The following is a 26,434-nucleotide window of genomic DNA, read 5'->3' on the forward strand; positions in this document are numbered from 1 at the left end:
AGAGGGCCTTGAGCATCCTAGGCAAGTGCACTATCATTGAACTATATATAGCCTTAGTCCTCAGAATCCCACTCCATATCCCAGGTCAGTGACAAGTTTCTATTCTCCTGCCTTCCAAGTGGTGGGGTTACTGTTGTGTGCCACAACACCTGTTCTGAAATGCTTTGTACATTCATAAACATATATTCCAAAGTGGGCTAACATAATTTTTCAGTTTCAAATAGACTGCACTGTTGTGGAATATTTATGTATACTGTGTGAAGATATATTATTGTGACTGGTTGAATAGAGAGCTGAATGGTCAAAAGCTAGGTAGGAAAGAATAGGCAGGATTTCCAGGAAGAGAGAGAATGCTAGGAAGAAAGCAGAGACACCAGGAATACATACAAATTGGACACACAGTACAGAGGAGAGGTACCCAAACCACATGATAGGAGGTAGATATAGAAGCAGGTCGATTGAGTTGTAAGAGCTAGTAGGGACAAAACCTAAGCTAAGGCCAAGCTTTCATAGTAAGGCTCCCTGTCATTACTTGGGGGCTGGGGATTCAAAGGTAGTCTGACAATAAAGTTTGCTACACTGCACAAAAGGTAAATTAATAAAATAAGCATTTATTAGAAGAGCATAAGGCTGAGGGAAAACTCCCAGAGACCAGCTCAGGAGTGGGAAACAATGGAGGCTTCTTGCTGAAGTAGGGCAGGACAGTAGCTCTTTCCACTCCCCAGCCTAGCTAGGAAGGTCTGTAGCAGAGCTTACAGATGTGAGCTCATCTGCCTGCAAGTCAGTGTATCCTGAGCAACCCATGTCAAGGGAGATGGCAGAGGAAGTCATGCAGAGGTAAGGCCAGGACCCCTGACATGGAGATTCCCAAGGTGTCAGAGATACAGGCAGCCTCCATGGCAAACTCTCGGTGTTTGTCACTGGTCTAGGAGAGCAAAGAACAAGGGTTAGGCTTTCCACAAGACTCTTGAGGCCACCCACAGCCCATGCCCAACTGACACAGACCTCCAGTGCAATGTTGTGGAAGGTATTCACATAGGCAGCTCCGCCCAGGAACCCTTCATACAGAATGATGATGAAAATAAGATAGATGCTGGGCAGGAAGCTCAAATATACGTCTGCCAGTAGGAAGGCCAGGTTGAGGCACTGTGGGCAGAAGGAAGTGGAGGCTTGAGACTGGGCAACAGCACAGCATGGAGGTAGCATGTCTCAAAGTTGCTGTAGGAGACACTGGGGGAGGAAAGGACTAACAGGCCTGGGTAGGATTCTAATGTCCAGCTGGGCCTGCAAGACCCTGAAATCTTGGTGGTCCGTTCTCATCCCAACACCTTGTAGGTTCCTCCCCTTCCTTTGCTCCCATAATTTCTAGTCTGGAATGCTCCTCAAGCATCCCTCACTGGTGATCTCTCAACTTGGATCCGAGTCATTCCCACCTGTGGTTATTGGCATTATTGGCCATCTCATTTCCTTCTTCTTCTTTTTTTTTTTTTTCTTGATGGCATGAACCATACCTAGACTGCCCTGTCCTCCTGCAGATCTAAGTTAGAACCTTGTGCTTCACAGGCAAATACTCTACCAGAGTCTTATCTTCAGAACTCCAGAGCTCCCCTGAACATCCTCTATTCTTCCCTAACTACTGGGCTGAGATCAATGAGTCATTTAACAATAGGACTCCCTATCTGTCTCACTGTATCTAGCCAGGGATAATGCTAACACCCACAATGTATAAGACAGCAACACAACATAATTATCAGGCTATAATGTCAAGACCACAAAAAATTGGAAATATGGCTCAGCGATTAATAGCATTTGCTGTTGTTGCAGAGGACCTGGGTTTGGTTCCCAGCACCCACATGGTGGCACACAACTATCTGTAATTCCAGTTCCAAAGGACTTGACACCGTTTCTGGCCTCCACAAATGCCAGGCACACAGGTGGCTTACATATACACATTCAGGCAAACATTCATATACATTAAAAAAAAAAAAAAAAAAGAGGGCCAGGAGTGGTGGAGTATGCCTTTAATCCCAGCACTCCAGAGGTAGAGACAGGCAGATCTCTCTCTTTTATCTTATGCCTTGTCTACATAATGCATTCCATACCAGTCAAGGATACATTGAGACCTAGTTTCAAAAAGTCAAAAAATGTTAAGAGTACTGGAGTTGAGAAACCAGTTTTCATGTTCTCATTTGAAGAACGATCCCCCACTTGAAGATGCCATCCCTCCTCTGTCCCAGGTTCTTCAGGAGTGTTCTGCTATTCCAGGACACTGTGTGACCTCCCTCCAGTGTGGGTCACCATCTGATGACGCATAGGCTCCACACACAAAGAATTAACTGGAGATGTGTTAGCCAGGGACCAGGAAGGCCTCCTCTTTCTAACGTTATCACTGAGTCAGTCTGGGACAGCTCAGAGATCTGCATAAGGACACACTATGGTGATAGAGATGCAAGGGGCAGAGCTGCAGACCTGCACCTGTGGCTTGAAGCCTGATACTATGGGCAATGGTAGGGATTCAGGAATCAGGCCACGCCTCAGACTGTAACCTGACACTTCCAGCAAGATCCAGAATCTCCACTTACAAATGGCTGACAACCATTGACTTAGCCTTGGGCTAATAGCACTGATCAGCTCAACAGCAGGTTCAGAGGCTATAGGCTGTTGTCTGAACTTCAGAATATAATTTATATTTCTGAATTTCACCATACAATTAAGTTCTTTTTTTTTTTTTACATTAAAAACTTATTGTATTTATTTGGTGTATATGTACACTTCTGCACATGCTGAAACACTTTGCACCCCCCCAACCCTTTTACTGTTTTTATTTTTGTTTTTTTAAGACAGAATTTCTTGATGCAGCCCTGGCTTTCCTGGGACTCACTTTTAGACCAGGCTGGCCTTGAACTCACTGAGATCTGCCTGTCTCTGCCTCCTGAGTGCTGGAATTAAAGTTGTGTGCTACCACTGCCCAGCACATTTTTTTTTGTTTGTTTTTGTTTTTGAGTGTACAAGTGTGTGTGTGTGTGTGTGTGTGTGTGTGTGTGTGTGTGTCAGTGCACATGTTTGTGGAAATCAGAGAATTTTCAGTAGTTGATTATCTCCTTCCACCATGTAGATTCCAAGGATTGAATTTAGGTGGCTAGGCGTGGTGGCAAGCACCTCTAGCTGGGGAGCCATCTCTTTAGTACCATGAATTGAGTTTTTCAATGTCAAGGGTAAAGTACTTTACTGTAATGCAGGGAATGGATCCCTTCATACTTGGGAACAGAAGTGTTTTGTTTTAGAACTTTGGAATATTTGCACATACATAATGATAGATCTTGGATAGGAGCCAAGTCTAACTGTGAAATTCATTTTTCATGCATACTCTATACATGTGACTCTATATATGCAGTAATTTTTCTCATGAACATGGTGTGCAATTTGGATTTGTGATGTCATACAAGTTAGTATTTTGCATTTCAGATGTTTACATTAGGGATGCTGAACCTGTAGTCAGAGATTTAAAAGTCACTTTAGGGCTGTAGATCTCTAGATGAATGCTGGTGTGTGAGGTTCCTCTTGGGAGACTGCTACAAAAAGCCCTGTTTACTAAGAACCACAGATCTCTGTTTGCCAAGGGCAGCTGAATTTGCTCCCAGCAATTATTCACTGATGAAAAACACTCACTTGACTAAAATGCCACTGATTCTATTCTAAATAACCTAACATGAAAGAAACCCGGGTTTCCTTGTATGTAAGAACAGTATGCCTCCATCTGATTTGAAAATATGTCTCTTTGCATAAAGTGTTGGCAAATCATCATGAAATACATTTTGATTGATTAAAATGTGATACAAGCCAAGTATAGGGGCATAAATCTGAAATCCCAGCACTCTGGAAACAAAAGCAGGAGGATCATCAAGTTCAAGATCAGCCTGGGCAACAATGAGACCCTGCATTAAAAAAATAAAACATGGGAGCTTGGAGAGATGGCTTAATGGTTAAGGACTCTGGCTGCTTTTCCAAAAGACCTGGGTTCAGTTCTCAGCACCCACAGTTCACAATCATCTGTAACTCTAGTTTCAGAAGATCCCATGCCCTTTTCTGGCTTTTGTGGACATTATATGCATGTGGTACATAGACACACATGCAGGGAAAAACAAAACAAAACAAAACCACCCATACACATAGAAACTCAAAGTAACAAAGCCTACAAACCCCAAAAACCCAGTAGAAGGAGGAGAGACAGCTAAAAGTTGTTCTCTGGCTTCTATATTCAGGTCAGTATATGCATACCCTTCATTACACACACACAACACATAGTAAAAATACATAAACATCCCCTTATTACAAAGAAAGAAAGAAAGAAAGGAAGGAAGGAAGGAAGGAAGGAAGGAAGGAAGGAAGGAAGGAAGGAAGAAAGAAAAAGTACACATTTTAAATCCCAGCCCCAGTGCTTGGGAGGTAGAGGCAGGAAGATCTCTATGAGTTCGCCAGCCTGGTCTACATAGTGAGTTCCAGGACAGTCAAGGCTGTTACACAGAGAAACCTTGTCTCAAAAAACAAACAAAATCCCCCAAACAAACAAACACAAAAAGATTTGCCTCCAAATAAAAGGCTTGGACTGACATAACTCACTGGGTAAAAACATTTGCTCCCCAGCCTGATGATCCCTAAGACCCACAAGTGGAAGAGGACCGATTCTCCAGGTTTTGCTGACCTCCACACACACTACTTGGCAAGTCCCTTCTCCCCCAACAAATGAATAAATATCTAATTACAACTTTCTAAGTTGTAAAAGTAAATAAGTAACAAGTTTGAAGGTTTAAGAAATACCTCAGTAAGAGCACTGACCTAGCATGCACAAAGCCCCAGGTTCAATCACAAGAACCATAGAAACAAGCAAACAGCAAAAGGCCAGGCATGATGGGCCAAGCATTTAATGCCAGCATCAGTGAAGCAGATCTAAGAGCTCCAGGCCAGCCTGGTTTATATATTGGATTCCAGGCCAACCAGAGTAACACAATGAGATCCTGTCTCAAAAACAAAGAAGAAAAAAATTAAATGAAGCAAGCAACAAATAAAACCAAAATAACCCCCCCCCCAAAAAGAAAAATCTGACTCTTCCATTTTTTCCTCAATGTTGTTGTACAAACAGCATAAGAAATAGTTCTTTGCCCACGTCTATTAGATATTTTAAGTTTTACAGTACCAGAAATGGAACTCATAGCCTTAAACAGGCTAGGCAAACACTCTGCCACTGAGGTACACATCCTGCCCCACCACATCTGGTCTCTCCCTGGGGAAGCTGAGGCTCATCAGAGGTTCAGACTGAGTCACACAGCTATTCAGTACAGAAACTGGTATTTGCCCATAAGTCTGACCAGCTTCTGATGCCACCACACATTTTATGTGGAGCCCTGATGCTGTTTAGTGCTATACTTAGAAATGCTAGAGTATACTACTATCTTCTACTGAGTGAGGGGTGCTGGGAGAGTGGAAGAACAGGGCAGGGCAGTACCTGCAGCAGGGCTAGGACCCAGGTGAAACGGATTCGGCAGCAGTGGAGAGAAGAGCGGGAAACGAACACGCCAGCCTGGTATAGCATCTGGTACCTGAGGTAGAGGCAGGGAGGATGAGGAAGCTCCTCTGGGTGCCTATGGGTTAACCCTAGGTCCCCAACATTGAAGAGTCCTTCTAGCCCACAGCCCACCTGCCAACTTCTCTCACCATCGGTACTGCTGAGCGTGACTCAGGGATGTGTTCCGGAAAAAGAGGAGCTCAAACTGCAGCAAAGACCACACAAGTGGAGATTTGTAGAGTCCTATTTCTCCTCCCTCACCCCCTTCCCAGCACCCCTCACTCACAAGTCCCTGGTTGATGAAATACTCGGCAAAGTATACCAGCACCAAGGGGATGATATATCGCAAGAGGCCCTGGAAGAGTGGAAGAGGTAAGTGGAAAGCAGGAGGCAGAGGCTCCTCACAGGGCGCTCACAGTCATCCAAACCTTGAACACTGTCCACCTTTCTTGGAACGATAGGTCCCAGCTGGATCCTAGAGAGCAGGGAGAAAGGGGGAGGAAGTTGCACACTGAATGCTTAGCTGGATGGCATCATGCAGCAAGCATCCAGCCATCACAACAGCATGTTTGTATTTAAATGGTGCTGGTTGCACACTTAATAGTGGCTAAAAGGATAAATTTCATACTATGTACACACACACTGATTTTAAAAGAGGAGCAGACTGTAGATCAGTGTACAGCTTTTCTCTGCTGACCCCATTCCAAACTCTTTGGCCGTGCTTTCTGTTTCTAAAATAGTCAGACTCTTTTCTGTCACAAGGCCTCAGCCAGAGCTGTTTTCTAAGCCTGGATGGAACATGTTCACCTAGTCATCCACAAGGATGTCTTCAGACAGCCAAGTTCCAGCCCAAAGATGTCCTTCAAAAAGCCTTCTTGGGCTCACCCCACCCCCCACTACCACCCAGTAATAAACTTTGTTGTTTTTTTCTTTTTGGTTTTTTGAGGCAGGGTTTCTCTGTATTGCTTTGGAGCCTGTCCTGGAACTCGCTCTGTAAACCAGGCCCACCTCAAACTCACAGAGATCAACCTCCCTCTGCCTCCCCAGTGCTGGGACTAAAGGCATACGCCACCAATGCCTGGCTTGTTGTTACGAGCACTGGCTGCTCTTCCAGTGAACAGCAGTTCAATTCCCAGCACCCACATGGCAGCTTACAACTAAAGGGATCTAACACCCCAACAGACATAATGCAGGCAAAACACCAATGCACATAAAAATAAACACAAATAAATCATTAAATAAATAAAGAAAGAAAGGCTTTCTCAGAGATGGAGGGATGGCTAGGAGCACTTGCTGCTGGCAAGTTCTAAGAGGGTTATTTTCCATTTTATTTTATTTCTTTTTCTTTTTTCTTTTCTTTTTTCTTTTTCTTTTTTTTAATAGAGTCTCATTCAGGGTAGTGGTAAATCACACCTTTAATCCCAGCACTTAGGAGGCAGAGGCAAGTGGATCTTTGAATTCGGGTCCAGCCTGGTCTACAGAGCAAGTTCTAGGACAGCCAGGGCCACACAGAGAAACCCTGTCTTGAAACAAATAATTAAGGAAAAAAAAAAAAAAAAAAAGAGAAAGAAAAATGAAAAAAGAGCACTTGCTGCTCCATCCTGAGAACTAGAATTGGCATCCAACATCATACATCAATAACGTCAGGGGGCTCAGTGCTGCCTGTAACTGCAGCTCCAAGGGATCTGATGCTCTCTTCTGGCCTTTGCTGGCCCACAACACATCCATACTATAAATTCACAGGAACACATACACATAAATAAACATCAATATAAATCTTAGCTAGGTATGTGTGGTGGTGCAAGCCTTTAATCCCAGTGCTTGGGAAAGAGGCAGGTGGATCTATGAATTTGAGGCCATTCTGGTCTACAGATTGAGTTCTAGGCCAGGTTCTTTGAGACAGGGTTCCTCTGTATAGTCCTGCTTGTCCTGGAACTTGCACTGTAGACCAGAGCTGACCTTAAAAAAAAAAAAAAACAACAACAAACAAAAACTTAAAACAACCCTCTTAGAACCTTCTGTAAAGCAGAGAGCCCTTATCACCCCCTGGTCTCCTTAACTGTCATTTTCTGGGTGTGTGTGTGTGTGTGTGTGTGTGTGTGTGTGTGTGTGGTGTGTGTGGTGTGTGTGTGTGTGTGGTGTGTGTGTGTGTGTGGTGTGTGTGTGGTGTGTGTGTGGTGTGTGTGTGTGGTGTGTGTGTGTGTGTGGTGTGTGTGTGTGTGTGTGTGTGTGGTGTGTGTGTGTGTTCCTTTCTTCTTTTTTTTTTGAAGCAGGGTCTTACTATCTAGGCCTGGCTGGTCTGGAACTCCTATATAGACCAGGGGGTGCCTTTAACTCATAGGGATTTTCTTGTGCATGCCTCCCAAGTGCTGGAATTAAAGTTGTGCACCACCACTTTGGGCTCTATATTATTTTATGTTCTGTGAAAATGTTCTCATTTCTTCACCTTAAATACAACTGGTCTCGTCAATTGGAATGTCTGGCATGTGGTCAGTAAGTATACATGACTGCTTCCACCCAAAGCTGTACACCCAGTCTCAACTGTGTCCACTGCTGAGACCAAAACCCCAAGGGGAAAGTGACCTTGGGAGGGCCTTTGTCTCCTACCTGGCTTTGACTCTGGGGTCTCAGTGCTTATGAGTGGCTGCCGGGCAGCAGTCTCTGCTTCGTCTTCCCCTCCAGGGTCCTGGGGTTCAGGAGATGTGAGCAACAAGAAATAGCTGGAATGGAACAGAAAAGCAACAGTCAGTGTGAGCTCTTTTCCAACAGAAAGGCCACACCCTTCCAGGGGTTCCAACAGCCTTTAAGGTAGCCAACCCTGTGCTATGAAAGCTTCAAATGCTGACAAATGCATCCTTTGGAACCCAACTCTGGCTCTTTGTTTCTACCCAGGGACCTCACTTGACTGGGTCCACAGCAGCAGCAGCTCAATTCCATTTCTTTGTTCCCATTATCCAACAACTGCTCTAGTACCACTTCTCATATAGTTATTGTTTTACAGTAATTTTTATTAAGTGTGTTCCTTGGTATTTTTATACATATGTCTGCTGCACTCTGGTTTCTCTCACTCCACCCTCTCCTGTTCTTCCCACGCCTGTGACCTCTCCCACCTCACAGGTTCCTTTCTCACATTCAAGTCTGTGTGTGTGTGTGACTCACTGAGTTTAACCAGAGCCTGTATGATCATGGCCTTTATTCCTGTATTTAGCTTTTCTGAGACATGGTCTCACTATGTGGGCCTGGATGGCCTGAAGCTTGACATGTAGATCAGGTGGCCTCAAACTCACAGACATCACTTGCCTATGCTGCCTCAGTGCTGGGATTAAAGGCATTTGCCATCATATCCAATTATCAATGTTTATTTTTTGAGCCAGGGTTTCCAACACGTGATCCCCCTGCTTCAGCCTCCCAAGTGTTAGGACTGTAAGCGTTCACACTACACACATCCTGACTTCTTTTTCCTATATGGCTTTGTCCTTGGAACAGGCCCCCAGACCTCAGCATGACTGATTCTATGATGGAAGTGCCATTCAGGCTATAAAACTCAGCACACAGACAGCACCACCTGCCAAAACTAAAACAATGACATAATCCATCAAATTCATAGTTCTGGGAAAGTCTCTAAATGTACTAACCTCAGTTTTTAGCTTGTGTAGTTTTGCTTCTGGCTAACTGTTCTTGTTAACTGAAGTATGTCAGCCCAAACCATAGTTTCTGTGCTTAAAAGTTCGCCCAGAGAAAGGCTCTGTGCTACACTGGGATCAGGAACTCCCAGTGTAGTTGTCAGCAGGCTAATAAATACTTTTTATTGACTTAAACCCATGTCTGAGCAGTGCTGGTGACACCCCACAGCAGTCTTGAGCTATAATATGAAGTTACAGGTTTAACTGGCTAGTTAATTCTCTCTCTCTCTCTCTTCTTTCTTTTGGGGGTGGAGTGGGGGGGGTGTGGGCAGGGTCTCGCTATATAACTCTGGCTGTCCTGGGATTCATTATGTAGTCCAGGCTGGCCTCAAACTCAGAGAGATGCACTTGCCTCTGCCTCCTGAGTGCTGGGTTTAAAGGTGTGAGCCACCACTCCTGGCCTAGCAACGTTTTCTACTACACACAGACAACACACCGAGTGTACTCAGTCCCAGTCCAGTCTCAGACCCTCGCTGTGCTGATGCTTCCCATTCATCATCTGACATCTGACACGAAAGGACAGCCACTATGATGCTATAGAGACAACTGAGGGTTGGGAGTGAAGCTGTCCAGAGCCAACACATGCCCACTCTGGTACTCAAACTGAGGGCTGTCCAGAGTCCAGAATCCATACAAAGCTGAAGAGATCTGAAGATTGGATCAGGACCAAGTTCCTTTCCTCCTCCCATAGTTTAGTCCTTTGGGCCCAAGGACACTCACCTGGCCAGCAGCAGAACAGGGATTCCCAACATAGAAAGCAGGGTGTGCTGAGGGGAAAGGCCAGCCTGGGTGAACCCCAGGTAAGACAGCGATCCAAAAAGCCCTGCACCCCCAGTACCTGAGGACCACCAGGAGATCACAGCGCTGAGGAGAACAGGGGAGCAGTTAGGAAGGTGGGAACCAGCAGGGGGCACACCTCTCCCCTTCCTTCCTGACCAGCCTGCTTACCTGGGGTAGGAGGCAGTGAGTGAGAGGAAGGTGACCTCTCCTAGACCTGATGAGATGCTGGCCAAAACCACTCCTGGGGTGAAGAAAAGCACATGGTGGCCTTAACTGAAAGTCACAGTCTCCTATGGTGTTGGATTACAGCCTCATCTCTCCCATCAGCTCAGTGGGCAAAAAACAGATCTGTCACTGAACAGATTGGAAGGCTCATCTGAAAGAGCCACACTCTCCTCCACATGTCTTCTCTGAGACTGTACCCATCCATCCTCATCCTCCCAATTATTCAACCCTGCTCAACCCAATCTATACTCAAGTCCATCCATCTCTTTCTATTAATACCTCCAAATTGTGTCTGGAGCCCACTCTGTTTGGTGAATTCTAGCAGGTTTGTTTTTGAGACAAGGTTTCAGTATATAGTCCAGGCTGGCCTGGAACTCTCCTTGTTTTTTGAGACAGGATTTTGCTGTGCAGCTTAAGGTAGCCTTGAACTCACTATGTGGCCCAGACTAACCTCAAATTCACAATCCTGTCTCTCAAGTATTAGAATTACAAGAGTGTGTGTGTATCTGTATCCCGAACAAACATCACTAGTAGTTGCCTGGGGATACAAACACATCCTTTTACTCTGGGAATCTGGGGAGACTACCCCCCACAGCACACTGTGGAGGCTTCTCCAGCCCATCCACTTCACATAGCTGCATACTCACCACACAGGCTTAACCCCACTGAGTGAGAAAAGGCAACCAGGATAAAGCTTCCAGCAGAACAAACTCCACTGACAAGGACCCGGGGACTGAGAAGAGATGAGAGGAACGTAGAAGGTCACCTCCATACGAGCCTCACCAGCCCCTGGCTATCTCCCCTCTCTGCTTTCCTCCTGCCACCCTGACTCAGACCTGTAGGGCAGCAAATGAAGGCCAAGAGGAGCCAGGAGTTTGATGATAAGGGTGGGAAGGATGTCTGCCAGAAGCACCGCCTGAGACAGGAGAACACAGTAAGAGGCTGGACCCTCCCAGAGATTACCTTCTCAACCCAGTGTGGAGCCAGCCAGTGAACCTGTAGCAACTTCGGGCTCTGGAGTTAAGACAGATCTGGGTTTACTCCCAGCTTTCCCAGCTCTGGGCTCCTCTGATGGGTGTGAAGGCATTTACATGCTCTGAGCTTCAGATTCCTCATCCCCAAAGGGGAAGCGTGCAGTGCCTTGTTCACAAAGCACACTACCATGAAGGTTACCCGAGCTGCTATTTACCACTCACAGAAAGGACACAGTCCCAGTCTTTTCTCTCTCTCTCTCTCTTTTTTCCAAGAAGGATTTCTCTGTGTAGCCCTGGCTGTTCTGGAACTCACACTGTAGACTAGGCTGGCTTTGAACTCACAGAGATCCACCTGCCTCTGCCTCCCAAGTGCTGGGATTAAAAGTGTGCACCATCACTGCCTGGTGTGTGCCACCACCGCCTGGCATCAGTGGCAATCTTGGTCATTGTAATCTTGACTGGGTACAGAGGGAATGAAGGTACAAAGGCTTGGATCTTGGGGATCTCAGCTGGGTACTCACAGCTGTGGAGATGGAGTTGCAGTCAAATCGAGATGAACTGTTAGGCGTGGGTGTTGGGCCTGGCTCCACCTATGGGACAGAAGAAAATCTTTCCTATGAGGAGGCAAGAGGTTAAATAAACAAGGCCCAATCCCAGCTCTGCCCTAGGTTGACAGATAACTTTGGATAGGCATGGGCTTCTTGGGGCCTTAGTATTTTTATGTGCACAAAGAAGGATAGTTTTTATAAACATCTCAAACTATTGGCCCAGAGGCCAATGAAACCCCCCCACAAGATGGACATAACATTTAAGAGCATTCATACAGAAATCTGGGTTTCTGGAAAATCTCATCTTGGGCCAAATTCCCTACTGAACCTGCAAAGTGGAGGCTGCTCCTCTTAGAGTATGCATTTTCTAGACCATTGTGACAAGAAGTTCTGCACAGGGGATGACTTTACATGCCAGCAACATCTGTAACATCTGGAGACATTCTTGGCTGTCATTTTTGGTTGTTAGTGGATAGAAGCATGGGATGCTACTAAACACCTACAATGTGTAGGACAAACTCACAACAGTCACCTAGCCCTAATTGTCAACAGAGCCCAGGTGACAAAACATGCCACAAAAACAAGGGCTTACACAGCCAGTTGTTTGAGTTCCCCAGCCTGGTACCGGTTGCTCTCTTCAGGATCCCTCCTGCCCTGATGCATGGGAGACTAAGGACTCCCTGCATCCCTTGGCCCACCCCTGGCTACTTCACGAGTTTTTCAGGGGACCTCTGGCCCTGGGTGAGTCCCTAGTAGTCCCATAGGAACTAATCACATAGTGGTGGTGGAAAGGGACTCACTTACATGACTCTGGTTCCCAGATGCCTGCTCTTGCTTAAGGATGTCATGGGCAGCGCTCAGCATCACCACATAGGAGAAATTGTTGCAAAGACCCAGGATCCTAGAATGAGGAGAGATCTTCATTTCCCAGCTTTCTCCCTTACCTGTACCATTCAAATGCCAACCTTTATTTTTCTCTCTCCAACATCAGAGTCAGGGTTAGAAATACAGGCTTTGAGATTAGACCAGCTCTTGGCTAGTCTCCAAGGCCTCTCCCAGGAAGATATCTGACTATTCTTTCTTCTATGCTGGCACTAAGATTCAGTTCTGGGGGCTTTCTCATCCAATACTGTACAACAGAAGTACCCAGGACTTGAAACCCAAGTTAGTTGCTTCTTATTTTTGTGACCTTAGTGAATTCCTATGTAAAATGGAGGCAAGTTCTCACCTGACCTCAAGAGTTCTAGAAGAATCAAAATAATACCAGGGCTCCTTTTGATCCATAAAGCATATTGTTCTTATTGTCATCTCCCAGAGCTGTGCTCAGGGCTAGGTAAAAGCAAATGGACTGTGGACATAGCTCACAGGTAAAGCGCTCCAAGAGCACCCGGAAGGCCCTGCTTTCAATACCCTGCACTGCAAAGAAAAACAATGGGGAGCTGGGCATGGTGCTACAGGCCTGTAGTGGAAGGCAAGGGCAGGAGGATTAGAAATTCAAGGCAAGCCTCCACTGCCCATAGAGTTTAAAGCTTGCCTGAGATACAAAAACAAAAAACAAACAAACAAAAACAAAACAAAGTTGCAACTGAGTTGGTTAGAGCAAAACATTTAATAACTCTACAGATGGTGAGAGGCTCTGATCAATATGTGATGGTGGTAATTTAATGGAATTCTGAAAGCTCACCGGTGGCCAAGGGTAAACCAGTCAGACTCAGTATTTGTGGATTCAATAGCTTTTCTCAGCTTGACTCTCACACTTTTTGTTTCAGTCGCACTTCTGCAAAACTCTCAGACTACTTACCAGAAGCCCACCGCATTCTTCCACTGGGCACTCTGGCCATCCAACGGAGGAGGGGCTTGGGGCTCTGAGTCGGTCTCTTCCCCTGGAACGAAGAGAAGGCATGACCCACCACTCATTCCAGTCCGCCACGGCCCGGTTGCTGTGTATTCTGTTGCGGGGGCCGGGCCAGTTTCCGAGCTCCTCAGGAGCGTTGCGGGGCACTCAAAAGCCAACTAACAAGAGCACTCACTCTCGGAATCCTCAAGGCGCCTCCACGAGCCCGCAGAGCTTCCCATAGCATCGAGTTCGGGTCCTCCAAAGGGCCCAGAGTCAGCGTGTGTTCAGAGTTGGCTTCAATAAGGGTCTGGGACAGGTGGGTGTGAAGGATCAACGCCCCGGGGTCAGTCCCAGGTCCGGCTGTCTGCTACACGGGGACCGTCCATCAACAGATCCGCGGATTCCCACCTCGTGTCCACCCACGCCCCACCCGTCGACCCCGCCTCCGGCCCCTCTAAAGCAAAGCCCCCGCCCCCTCGGGCCTGTACCTTTAAGAGCAACTGAGCTCTCCACAAGGTAAAGTAGCAGGTTGGAGGGTCACGTGTCAGTGTCAGTGCCTCTCCCATCACGTGGTTAGAAGTTGCCCCCCCCAGACTTCCGGGTCCTGTTTTCGCCTTCGGTCTTCCCAAACTTGGGGGAGTCAGAAAAGGGCAAGAATTCTGGAAGAGCTGGTTTTGAACTGGAACGGTGGGAGCCACAGATGGAACCATGAAAAGCGGCACTCTAGAAGCCGCCAAATATGCCAGTACTAGTCATGGCGCGAGAGGCTTCAGCTTCTTTCCTGCTGCCCTCACTTGCCTGAAACAAATATGGCTACTTTCTTACTTCTGTCCCGCGACTCACCCAACTCCCCAAGGACTAGTTCTGCTTGGGAGCAAAGGCTACCACCAGCCCCAGGTCCTTCTTATCTGTTGTCCTTACAGTTGTAAAGAACTAAAATAAGCAAATTCAGAGTAGAACAATTGCCTAGAAAGTGAAAAGATAACACCCACCAAACAGGTTTCCATGAATTAACTGTGGCAACATTCAAGGCGTTAAGAAATTCCCTTTGCCATATTATCCTACAACCAACAAATATCACGAAAGTAGTACAACCCCTGGTTTTACAAATGAGAAAACCAAGGTCCCCTTCCTCCAGTGTTAATCCTGCATTCGACCTATAGGTGAATTTAGAGACACAGCAGTAAGAAATAGAGCAGAGGTGCTGAGTTCACTGAGCAAGAATTTTTCCTGTTCTGTGATGTCAGCCAGTTGTCCTCATTGGAATTAGGAAATAGAGGCTGGAAGAGCAGTTGGAATACATCGCATCACAATCACACAGTCCCAAATAAAGTCCTTCCTTACCTTCCTCTTGGTGGTAGGGCAGCGTCTTGATCATCCTTCATCAAGCACGTTCCTCTGTTGTGGCTTCTAGTAGCCTGTGCCCACTTCTACCAGCTCTTTTCAACCACCGGTCATTAAGAGTACTGTTTGAAATATGCCTTGCTATGGTGTTCTTCCTAGATCACTCAACCAATGACAAAAGGGATCCTACTACCCATGCAGGGCTCTAGAAATTCTGCAGCCTCTGTTCTCAAGGAACTCACAGAAGGCTGTGAGTGACAAACAGCCTCAGTACAAGAGTAACCGCAGGGGAGGAGGACAGGGGCATAGGAGGCAGCAATCCAGGCTTTCCATCCCCTCAGAGGCGTGCTAATGGCATGGGAGTGGGAAGCCAGAGCTCCCGCCAGCCTTACCCTCACCCCTACTGCTTCAGCCTAGATAAATCAGGAACCACAAACCCTAGCTTCCTCTCACTGAAGGCTGTGGCTTGGAGGAGACGGCAATGGCTGAGGTGTGAATGTAAGACCTGAGTCACTTGGCTGGCCTTGCCACATGCCCCCTCCCCCTTCCCCAATTCAGAGACTCCTGTTTTTTTTTCTTCCTAACTTGATCATCTGCCCTTTAGTTCCAGATGTGCACCTGAGCCTGAATCACCTGGACACAGTACAGCCATTTCCCTGCCTGTCATGAAGTAATCCATGAGTGTGGGGGAGGTGCACAGGGCCTGGGGTGGAGATACGTCAGGGAGGGACAGGGGAAGAGGAAGTGTCTTGGGTGCTGGGGAGGACTGGCTTGCCATAGTGGGTGGGGACGGATGGTCATTGTGAGCTTTCTGGACACACAGAGACCTACAGGATGGATTTTCTCCGGCTTCGCCTCCCTGGGCTCCATCAGGCCTTGAGGGGGGCACTGGTGAGAGGGGCAAAGAGATGCCTGAGGCATTCAGCCATTCCCTGGGGTGTCACCTTCCTCCCTTAGAGTCTCTCCTCAGGCTTGGGGTCTGTTTCCTGCAGTCAGCCAGACTCCTAGCCCATGTACTCCAGGCTAGGCCCTAGTTTGGTCCTTACAAAGATTTCCAATCCCAGATTTCTTACCTGGGTTTTTTTTGGAGTAGTGCCCCTAGGGAAAGGGCTAGACTTCCCCCAAATGTCTTCACTCTGCTTTCTTCTCTTCTAGGATTCCTTCAGTGCTTTTGTGTCCTACCTCATAGGAGATACAGTCCCCACAGTAGAGAGGGAGACACCGGCAGCTGAGGAACTGGGGGAAGTGGCTGCAGGGAAGGTTATAGAGGAGGAAGTCCAGGAGGCACTGCAGGGATTTAGAAGTGACCAGAGCAAAGGGGTAGGAGCACCTAGAGAGATCATAAGATGCCAAGAAGGAAGTTTAGCTGGTGAACAGGTCTGGGGGTGGAGAGCAGATAGCTCCCCGAGGCCCCAAGCAGAAAGGCAGGACACTGGGTTCAGGAAGGCAGCTGAGGGTGCCAAGGGCCAGGAGCCAAGTGCTCCACTGAAGCCTGAGGCAGGGCCTGGGACTCACAGAGACAGGAGCAGTAATAAGGCCCAGGAGACCTGGGAGCATGGTGAGCAGGAGGTGAGCAGTGGGGAGCCATTGGGAACCTGTGAACAGAAGGAAGGAAAAGAGGAGGTGGTCAGAGCAGCAAAGCCAGAGATGGCCAGGGGGGTGGAGTCACAGTCAGCCTGGCACAGGGAGCCTGAGGGCAGTGATGCTGATACTGACAGGCAGAATGTAACAGACAGCCAAGAGACAGACTGGGTGGCCTCAGAGGTAGTTATAGAAACTGAGGGGTTTGGGGCCAAAGGGGCTGAGAAGGAAGAAGAGAGGACGGTCCTGGCAAGGGGTGGCCAAAGTGCATGGGCGCAGGGGACACAAAACCCAGGGGCAGAATTTGAGGACTGGGCCATGCTGGGTAGAGAGGCCTGGACAGCCTCAGGCGCGGAGGAGGCTGATAGCCTAGGCATTCAGGACACAGAATATGGGCCAGATCCAGAAGAAAGCATCCCAGAAGCTACTGGGAGAGTCTGGGTGCTAGGAGAGGCTTGCAAGGGAGACCAGCAGGATGAGATCAATGAGAAGAAAGAGGCTGACGTTAGACTTCAGACCCAGATCCTGGAGACAGAGAGAACCAAAGAAATGACTGAAGGTCAGATAGCAGGGGAGGAGGCAGTGGGAGACCAGGAGACACGGGGCAGCTTTGAGGATGAGGAAAGGCAAGACTTAGCCACTGGGGATAAGAGGGTGAGTCTGGAAGAGGAGGGTCAGGCAGAAGAGTCCCCCAGGGAGAAAAGGAGCTGTGGGGCCACAGAGGCTGTGCTAGTCCTTGACAACGAGGCCAAAGGTGAGCCTGACTTGGAAGGATCAGCAGAAGCTAGACCTGAGGAATTGTTTATGGGAGAGAAGAGTGAGACAGCTCAGATGAGACAAGAGGTATTGAGATTAAAGGTCACGGAAGGACAGGACCCTGAGCTGATGAGAGGTTCCCAGATCTTGACTAAACAGCTAGAGGAAGGACAGAAGGATCAGAAAGAGACCAGCAGTGCTCTAGACCTGAGCCCAGAGGGAACGCTAAGCTTGAAGGACTGTCCCAAGATTGTGGGATTTGCAGGTCCTGAACTAGAAGCCAGGGGAAACAGGAGAATTGATGTGGACAGCACAAATATCCAGGAGATAAAAGCAGATGCCGAAGAAGCAGCCGAGGAAGAGATTGCAACAGGGCAGGCAATGGAGGTCCCGGCTGAAGGAGGCCAGGAATCCCAACAGCCAGAGGTCCCAGGGTGGAGAGCGGAGGTGGGACTGGTCTCCACAGCACTGAACCAGCAGCTGGAGGGAAGCCAAGGAGCGGAGACAGGAACAGGCCCCTCAAGGGGAGATTCTGAACCCACAGAAAACAAGGCTGATGAGGGGGAGGCTGCAGTGCCTTGGGAGGCAAACAGAATGTGCAGGAAGAGAAGGCTGGAGGAGGTGGCACTAAGCCGGCAGGACAATGAAGATACGCAGACCAGTCCTTCGGCTGCTGAGATTATCATGAGTATCAGGACTGTGAGGGCCGAGGAAGGTCCTGAATGGGAAACTGGGATGGCTCCAGAGAGGGAGTTTGGGAGAGCCTTGCATTCCAAAGGCAGAGAGGAGACTGAGGGAGGCACTGAGTTGGAAGAGGCTACAGAGAAGCAAAGTGGGCAGGAAATTGGCTCAGAGGGCTCAGCAGAAGAGAAGATGACTGGTTATGATGTCCAAGAAATTGGTGGGACTGGAGAGGGAGATCAGGAGGAGATGAAGACATCTGTAAAGGCAGAAGGAATGAGGGGAATGGATGGTGTGACTTTAGGCTCTCAGGCAGAGAGAGTTGAGGGATCTATAACCATCACGGAGACCAAGGGGACCCTAGGAGATCAGATGCTGTTGGAAGAAGAGGCTGGGAGAGAGCCATCAAGAGGGAGGAAGGCCCGCAACTCTGAGGGAGAGACACAAAAGCTATACGGTGTGGAGGCTGCCGTGGGAGAAGCACAGAGGACAGAGGTCCAGAGTGATCCAGAAGGTCTGGGGGACACCTCAGGCCAGGAGAAGCAGCAGATACAGCAAATCCCCACACTAGCTGTGCCTGGCTTCTCTGAATCGTCTGAGGCCACAGCAAGTGCCCCAGGGGAGGTACACAGCAGCTGGAATGAGGTGAGAGCTCCAGCAGGGCCCCAACAGGGACAAACAAAATCAGGAGATCAGCTCTCCACAGTCCTCTGTGTCCCTTGCTCTGCAGGCCCCGCTCCCTGGGTCCCTCCTGGATGTCTCTGTCCCTCGAAGTCGTGTGCTTCTCTCACGAAATTCCTCACAGCGGCGCTCAAGGCCCTCCCTGCGTCGAATCTCTGCTCCTGAGCCACAGTATGACCCTCCCAGTCCCCAACCCCAGGAGGCGCTGTTCCCTGAGCAGTCACCTCTTCAGCCGGAGGAAACCTCAGAGCTAAGTACCACAAAGCCTGAAGGGACTCCAATGCCAGCCAGGAGAAAAGTGCTGGGACAAGGGTAGGCACAGGGGCACTACACTTGGGATGGTGAGGAGGCTGTGGGCACCTGGGATCCAGCTCCCATGGCTCTGTTCCTTCCACAGGTTTGGCTTTGCCCATCCTGGCATGATGCAGGAGCTTCAAGCCCGACTGAGCCGGCCAAAACCACAGTGACAGGGCCTACAGCCCTTGCAAGACAGACCTCCTAAGGGAGGGTAAGAATGCTCTGCTGGACTCTGGTCATCCTACTGGAACACATCTTTTTCACTTTCCTGGCCTCAGCTACACCAGATGTTCATGAAGACCTTGAATCCAAGGAGCCTGATTTCCTAGTGTACATTGGTGGAACACCTGCCCCACTGACATCTGTCATGGGTCCCTGCCCTGGCCACTTTCCCGTCTGACTTGGCTACTCAGGAGACTACAAGGAAGACAGGGATGGGGAGACTCTTCTCCCCCAAAGCTTCCCTGTATGATCACCCTCCCCAAATACCCATCCTACTAGAGCCCCACAGAGAGTTGTGTAAGATAACACATCTCAGGTGGAAACCAGCCTGAAGGAAAGAAATTCAAGGGGCTGAAAGAGGACTGCCTGGAGCCAGTGGCCATGGACAGGAGACCAGTTGCTTTGATTTTCCAAAATAATAGCTCAACATCACAACTCTGCAGGTTGTTATGGTAACCTCCAGGCCAGAGTTGGGGAACGTTGCAGGAACTCCAAGAATACAGGAGTGCAGAGAGGTTCTGGGTAGGCGGAGGCTTCCGACTGTTCCCAAGCTGTCCTGCTTGTTGGGTGTCAGACACTCCTGAGAAGATGTGGAGGTACAAGGTGGGCCAGAGGGCTTTATTAGGCACCCAGCATGGTGGCCTAACTCAAGAATGAAACAATAAATAAACTGTCATTTCCTAAAAATAAATAAATATTCAAGAAATAAATATGTGGTGAGGACTGTTGGGCTTTTAAGTTATTGGGTCAGGGCTGGGGACTAGTGAAGCCCTGCCTGGTCTAAGGCAAATGGGCTAGAGACTGTCCTGTACTGCCGGCCAGGCTCCAGCCTTAGAGTCATAGTGGGTGTGGGAAGGGAGCTTAAAGGTCACTTCATAAGGCTGGAAGCTAGGTGTTAGGAACCCCAAGCTGGATCTGGGTGCTGGGGCATGGTCAGCAGCAGCAGGTCCCGAACAGATCGAGATAGGAACAGCTCCAAGGAGTGTAGGAGCTGGTAGGTATAGAGCAGCTGGGGCCAGGACACCTGGGATGACACCTGCTTGGGGCCATCCAGAGCCCCTAGGAGCAGCTCCTTCCCTACTACTTCCTCTTCCTCTTCCTCTTCTTCCTCCTCCTCAGAGCAGTTAAATCCTGCAGCCAGCACCTGTGAGGAAGACCCCTGGGTCATACAGTGTCACATCGAGAACTGGAGTTTTCATTCCTTCTGTTGCCCATTACCTCCTGATGACATCTGGGACCACAGGCCATGATTGCTCTGGACAGTCTCTACCTCAGACCTCTGGTGTCAGCGTCTCATGTCTTGTCTGAGTCTGGCATTGTTTCCTTTTCCTTTAAGATTATTTAGATTTGTTTTTATGTGTACCTGAGTATATATGTGTGTGATACATGTGTGTAGTGCTTGAGGAGATGAAAAGAGGCATCAGGTCTCCTGGAACTGGAGTTCAGGATGGTTGTGAGCCACCATGTGGATGCTGGGACTCAAACTAGGGTCCTTTGCAAGAGTAAACAGTGCTCTTAACTGCTGAGTTATCTCTCCAGTCAAAATTTTGTTTTACATTTTTAATGCTCTACTTATTTTTGTTTTATATGTATGAGCATTTTGCCTGCATGTGTGTATGTGCATTGCCTGCGTGACTGCTGTTCTTGGAGGCCAGAGGAGGGTGCTAGATGTCCTGAAACGGGCATGGTGGATGCTTGTGGGCATTTATCCTCTGCAAGGACAGCAAGTGCTCTCAATTGCTGTGCCATCTCTCCAGCCCTTTGTTTTTTGTGTTTGTTTGTTTTTGTAGAATCTTCCTATGTAACTCTAGCATGGCCTTGAATTCACAATCCTCCTGCCTCAGCCTGTCAAGTGTTTGGGACCACAGGAATACATCACTATATTTGGCTTACTAGATTTAAAAAAAAAAAAAAAAACAAAAGACAACTTTTACATTTATTTTATGTGTATGGCTATTTTCCCTGCATGTATGTCTGTGCACCACCTACATGCCTGGTGCCAAGGAGTACAGAGAAGGCATCAGATCCCCTGGAACTAATGGCTGTGAGCTGTGGTGTAAGTGCTGAGAGTTGGACCCAGGTCCTTTGGAAGAGTGGCCAATGCTGTTAACCACTGAGCCATCTCTCCAGGCCCCTTACCTAATTTTTTTTTTAATTAAAAAAAATGGCTATGGTAGAGCAAAGCACTACAAACAGGTTGGGGTTAATCCCCTGGGTTGCCCTGGGGGTCGCTGCTCAGGAAATCCCTCTCTGTTATTAAGAAATTTTTTTCAGGGTCAACGGGTGTGACATAATTACTTCCCACTCTTGCTTGCATTTTCTATTCTCCTTTCATTACGGTAAAATTTCTATTGCCCTCTGAAATGTCTAGGAGAATCTGAGTGATGTCAGAATTTCAGGAAGAAGAAAACAGATATTGGGCCCGATGATGACAGAGTCTGTCCCAGGTGACCCTGGATTCTTCTTTCCTTGGAGTTCAAGAAAAGTCAGAGACTTTGGGGTAGAGGCAGACTCTGATGCCACTACTCACACACAAGATCTGGACTGTCTCATTAGGCTTCCTCAGCCTGGTTCTCATGGGTGTTTAAAAAGAGAGCCAGGGAGCCCACTTTGCTTGTAGATCCCTGAGGACCAAGGGTGTAGTGGGCACTCTACCTGGAAGCGGAAGTGCCTGTGCAGGTCCCGGAGATCCAGTCTCATGGCCCACAGCTGCACCCTCTCTGTGCTGGTCCAGATCCCCTGGCTTCCCAGCCCTTCCAGCAGGGCAGGGAAGGGCCTAAGTGTGGTGGAAAGGAAGCAGAGCCTCTCTGGGTCCTATTGAAGGGAAGAGAATGGTCAAGAGATGCCTGCAGAACACCAGACCCAGCTCCATCTTTATGCGGGTCTCTTTTAATTCCAGCTTTCATTTCATCCTCAAATGTACTCTTTAAAAAATCTATTATGTTGGCACACGCCTTTAATCCCAGCACTTGGGAGGCAGAGGCAGGTAGATATATGAGTTTGAGGCCAGCATGGTCTACATAGTGAGTTCCAAGACAGCCAGAGCAAATAGTGACACCCTGTCTCAAAAACAAAACAAAGCAAAACAACAAAACATAATTATTACATTGTGTTTGTTTATAGCATGTGTGTATGTGTGAACATGCCAATGGAAGTCAGAGGACAACTTGTTGGAATTGGTTATCTCCTTCCACCATGTGGGTCCCGGGGATTGAACTCGGGTTATTAGACTTGACAGCAACTCCTTTATCTACTGAGACATCTTGCTGCATCTTGAATTGATTCTTGTGTTCCTTCACCATTGCTTTGAGCTCATTCCCATCTCCTTCTTAGCCCATACTCTTCTCTAGCTTCAACTCAGCTCCCTCCATCCACAGCCTCAATCCACTCCTTCCTTTGCCACTCTGTCTATCCTGTAAATCACATCCTGTTTCCAACATCTCTACCTACTTTCCTAGCTCTTTCCCACTCCTAACCCAACTCCCTCTGCAGTCTCAGATTCATTGTCTGCCCATTCCACCCACTTCTTCCATCCCCAGCCTAGGTTTCACCCACATCCACAACAGTCTTCTTAGCTCTGACCTGACCCCCAGCTCCTATCCCAGTGACCAGCCCATCATCTCTTTCCCACAGCTACCTCCATTCCCAATACCACTACAATCCCAACCCCACCTCTTCTCCCACCAGTCATTCTCATTATCTTCCTGCTCCCATTTTCAAATTCTGTATGCTTCACATGTCTCTTTGTTCCTCTTCTATCTCTCTCTCAAATGGAAGTCTTTGCCTCCCAAGTACTAGGATTATAGATGTGTGCCTCTATCCTCAGCTTCCAGCTTCACCTCTATATACAGAGGCATATTGACCACATAAACCTGCAGATCCATGTTTACTCAAGCCCTTGTCCATTTACCATCTCCCCACTCCTCGCCCTTCACTCACAGAGAGGTGACGCCATGCCTGGAAGGTCAGGGAAACATTGGGGAGATGGTGCCCCAGGGGTAGAAGGTCCAGGCTCACTCCTGGCAGTCGAGATTCAGCCTGAAGGGTAAGTTCTGTTAGTGGGACCCAGTGAGACTTGGGAGTGTCCCCACCTCCAGACCCGACTGCATTAGGGAGACTCACAAAGTTGTGGACGTAGCCCTGAGCCTCAGAGAGCAGCTTCCTGGCAAGGTACAGGCTCACTGTGAATTCCCTGCGTAGCTCCTGCAGGCTCAGGGGGCCTGTTGGGAACCCCCAGGCACCAGCTTGTACCAGAAGCAAGGGTAGCAACAGCAGGCTGAGCCCTGGAGAGAGGAGGAAAGGGGACAAGATAAAGGCCTGGAGAAGCCTGGAGAAGAGAACGAATCCATACGAGCACTGAATCTCTTTGACTGGTGTCTTCAAGCTGCCCCCTCAGAACCACCATTTGGACCATAGAGGTTGCCCTGTGCCATCTCTGCACAAGTGCCACTGTTGTAAGAAGACAAAGGTGGGATCTTGATACATACACCCCCACTAATTCCCTGGGTCAATCGCCTGCATGACTACATGCTGGAACTTTCTCTATTTTGCAGGGGAAAAGGATCCTGAGATTGGGTAAAGTGACTAGCCAAAGATAAATAGTGAGAGGGACAGGGAGGCAGGCTGGATTCCAGATCAGCCCAAACACAGCCTCTCCCCCCCCCCCCCCCCCCCCCGGCCAGGGAATTCAGATGAAGCAGCCACCTCCCCAGAAGTGGTGACACTGTTCTGCAAAGATTCCTTGGGCTCATCCAGGCTGCTCTGGTGCTTTGAACTGGCCAAGGGCTGTGGGGGAGACCAGGCAAAGCCAGTGGCTCTATTCCAGGGACCCAGATGGAATATGGTAAGGCCAAGGTGCACTGGAGCCCTTCTGGGGCAAATCAGCAACGTGTACTGGGAGGGACATGGGGTGGGGTGGCACAGATGAGAGGGAGGAGGCTAGCTTCCTAGTTCTCCCTTGAGCAGGTCACTCCTTACCTCTGTGTCCTAGGTCCCCAAGAGGGAAGCAGGGGCTCTGGGAAGAGGGCAGACTTCAGAAGTTTCTCTCTCAATCGGGAGTTAAGCAATTCCTCTCTAAACCCAAACCCAAACCATCCCCAAATCCACCCCCACTTCTGCTCCTCTCCAAGCCCTTTCTCTGTCCAGTCATAATCTCTAACCTGCCTCTAAGTGCCCTTGGTAGGTAGGCAGTGCCTGCGATCTTTGGCATTCAGGCTTCTTGGCTTTGGAACCATTCTGACTCTCTAGCACCCTAGAGACTAAAGCAAAACAGAATTCTTCCTAGCTTTAGGACGGTAACAGAGCTGTGCTAAGTCATACCTACCTACCACTTCTCTAAGTTCTGGACACTCCAAGACCCCTTTGTAGGGAACCCTGCCCTCACCTTCCAGCTCTTGGTCTTACCTAGTCCTGCCACTTGTGTCTCTTCCTACAGTTCTGTTCCTAGTTCTCAGTTACCAGCTGCAGACTGGACAACTTTCTGAGCTTCAGAGGGGCTGCTTCCTTGATCCCCATTACCAACCTCCCCCCCCAATGCTGTTCCTCTGACTGTCCTCAGTTCTCATCCCATCTTCATTTGTCTACTCCTAGCCAGATAGCTTAACCAGTTCTCCTTACACATCTCAGCCAAGCAGTCCCATCACTCGCCCAGCCTGGGTAAAACCTTAATTCCCCTGCTCTGGTCCCTGCTCACTTCCACCAGTCTCATTGCATGGTCAGCCAGCCATGACCATCAGCTTACCCATGTGTTGCCCCTCAGTCCGCTACCCCGACCCTACCTGTTAAACTCTCGAAGGCTCCACCAAACCTCCCACCCTTCTCCCAGTCCCAGCTTCCAACTCACGCCAGCCAAGGCCTCCTGTCGCCTGGCCCATGTCAGGGCCCAGCCTCTGTGTGCAGCCATCTCCTGGGTAGGGGGGTCTTATACTGGGGGCTGCACCCAGTTTCACTTTCTGTCCTGCTTGTACTTTCAGCTTTGTGCTCACAAAGTCTTCCCTTCTAAAATGGGGAAATGTAATTTCCCTTCCCAGAGGGGGAAGCATGGGGGTGGCGGGAAGCTAGGGTTTCAGCCCATCTGAGCTCCAGACCCACTGTTGGGCTCCCAGGTCTGGCCCTTTCCTCAGCTCCCCGCCTCTGGGGCTCTGTCCATTCACATAGTTCTGTCCACTGGTGGGACCCAAAAGACCCAACCTCCTCAAAGTTCTCTACTGTCACTAGCATCCAAGGGCCATGGCCAGTCCATTGTCCCGTGAATGACAGATGGCCAGGTAAGGGAATTACCCAAAAGAGGGGACTTGGTGGGGTTGACTCATCCATACCCTCATTTGGTTTACCAGATGGCTGAAGTGTGTGCGGGAAGTCATAGCTCCATAGTGAGGAATGAGTCTGTATGGTGCTGGCAGGGACTAGTTTGACGCACTTGAGAGCTGGCATTCAGGTGTCTGTGACCAAGTGTTAGGGCTGAAGAAGACCCATCTTGAGGCCATAGTACCATGTTCAGCTTTATTCAGACAATGGCTCAGTCTATAGACAGAGTTACATAGGCTTAGGGCTCAGTCCATATCAAGGGTCAGAACTTGGTCTAGGGCTGAACTCAGTGCCTCATCTAGGGCCAGTGTGTGTGCTCTGTGTTTGGGGCCAGAGCTATCAGTGAACCCTCTGCTTGTGGCTGGTCAGTGTTAGACTTAGGGCTTCATTGGTAGCCGAGTTGTGCAGCCTCTGACTGAGGCTATGACTCAGGTGAGGTGCAAGCTTAGGCTAGAGTAAGACCTTAGCCAATGACCAGAACTGAGGTGGAGCCTGTGGCCAGCTTGGGCTGTATGAGATTCCAGCCTCAGCCACCACCACCCAATGTTTCAGAACCATGAAGATCACAGTCAGGGATGGAGACTGACTACGGTGTCCCTTCTAGCACAATCCTGCTCTCAGCCACACCCTTGATTTCCCATCTTCTGAGAGAACATGGGGGTTTCTTGGTCTTCCCCAAACTCCCACTTTCCTTTTGGGACTTGTGGGGTTTCCCTACTGGGTTCCTGCTGTGAGACAGAAACCAAAGGGGCTTCCCCTTCGGGTACCCTACCTCCTCACTCTGCCTGAGCACTGCCCAGCTAAGGGTGCCTGAGACAGAGTGCCAGGGAGATACCAAGGCATGGAAGCTTTTAGAGAGCTGCAGGGAAGGAAAGGGAATCTGGACCAGAGCACTCTGGTCCAGTCAGGTTTCTGCTGTCATGCCCCCAGGAGCAGTAGCTCCTCCGCCCACTTCT

At 48.8% G+C, this 26,434-nt stretch overlaps 3 protein-coding genes across 4 annotated transcripts; 1 reads left to right on the forward strand and 2 right to left on the reverse strand.

The window, feature by feature from the left end:
- Window positions 1-591: 591 nt before the first annotated feature.
- Cln3 (CLN3 lysosomal/endosomal transmembrane protein, battenin) lies at window positions 592-14,410 on the reverse strand. Of its 2 annotated transcripts, none has more exons than XM_051192965.1 (16): window positions 14,099-14,410; window positions 13,804-13,917; window positions 13,575-13,656; window positions 12,578-12,674; window positions 11,747-11,815; window positions 11,088-11,167; window positions 10,899-10,984; window positions 10,195-10,267; window positions 9,967-10,110; window positions 8,171-8,283; window positions 5,992-6,038; window positions 5,850-5,918; window positions 5,713-5,768; window positions 5,504-5,597; window positions 1,006-1,146; window positions 592-925 (listed from the first exon to the last, which is right to left on the reverse strand). In XM_051192965.1, exons 2-16 carry the CDS (start codon window positions 13,847-13,849, stop codon window positions 806-808), a joined length of 1,317 nt encoding a protein of 438 aa, XP_051048922.1. In that variant the 5' UTR covers window positions 13,850-13,917; window positions 14,099-14,410; the 3' UTR covers window positions 592-805. The 2 variants fall into 2 exon arrangements, with proteins under 2 accessions (XP_051048922.1, XP_051048921.1); XM_051192964.1 differs by having other exon boundaries at window positions 13,804-13,977.
- Window positions 14,411-15,365: 955 nt separating this feature from the next.
- Apobr (apolipoprotein B receptor) lies at window positions 15,366-19,895 on the forward strand. The gene is made up of 4 exons (XM_051192962.1): window positions 15,366-15,845; window positions 16,110-18,617; window positions 18,703-18,965; window positions 19,051-19,895. The coding sequence occupies exons 1-4, from the start codon at window positions 15,789-15,791 to the stop codon at window positions 19,118-19,120; spliced, it is 2,898 nt and encodes a 965-aa protein (XP_051048919.1). The 5' UTR covers window positions 15,366-15,788; the 3' UTR covers window positions 19,121-19,895.
- Il27 (interleukin 27) lies at window positions 19,764-25,074 on the reverse strand. The gene is made up of 5 exons (XM_051192118.1): window positions 24,950-25,074; window positions 23,295-23,499; window positions 23,112-23,210; window positions 21,828-21,986; window positions 19,764-20,316 (listed from the first exon to the last, which is right to left on the reverse strand). Exons 1-5 carry the CDS (start codon window positions 25,072-25,074, stop codon window positions 20,068-20,070), a joined length of 837 nt encoding a protein of 278 aa, XP_051048075.1. The 3' UTR covers window positions 19,764-20,067.
- Between the last annotated feature and the right edge of the window lie 1,360 nt (window positions 25,075-26,434).

This window comes from Phodopus roborovskii, unplaced genomic scaffold (genome assembly GCF_943737965.1).
Source record: "Phodopus roborovskii unplaced genomic scaffold, PHOROB, whole genome shotgun sequence".
NCBI lineage: Eukaryota > Metazoa > Chordata > Mammalia > Rodentia > Cricetidae > Phodopus > Phodopus roborovskii.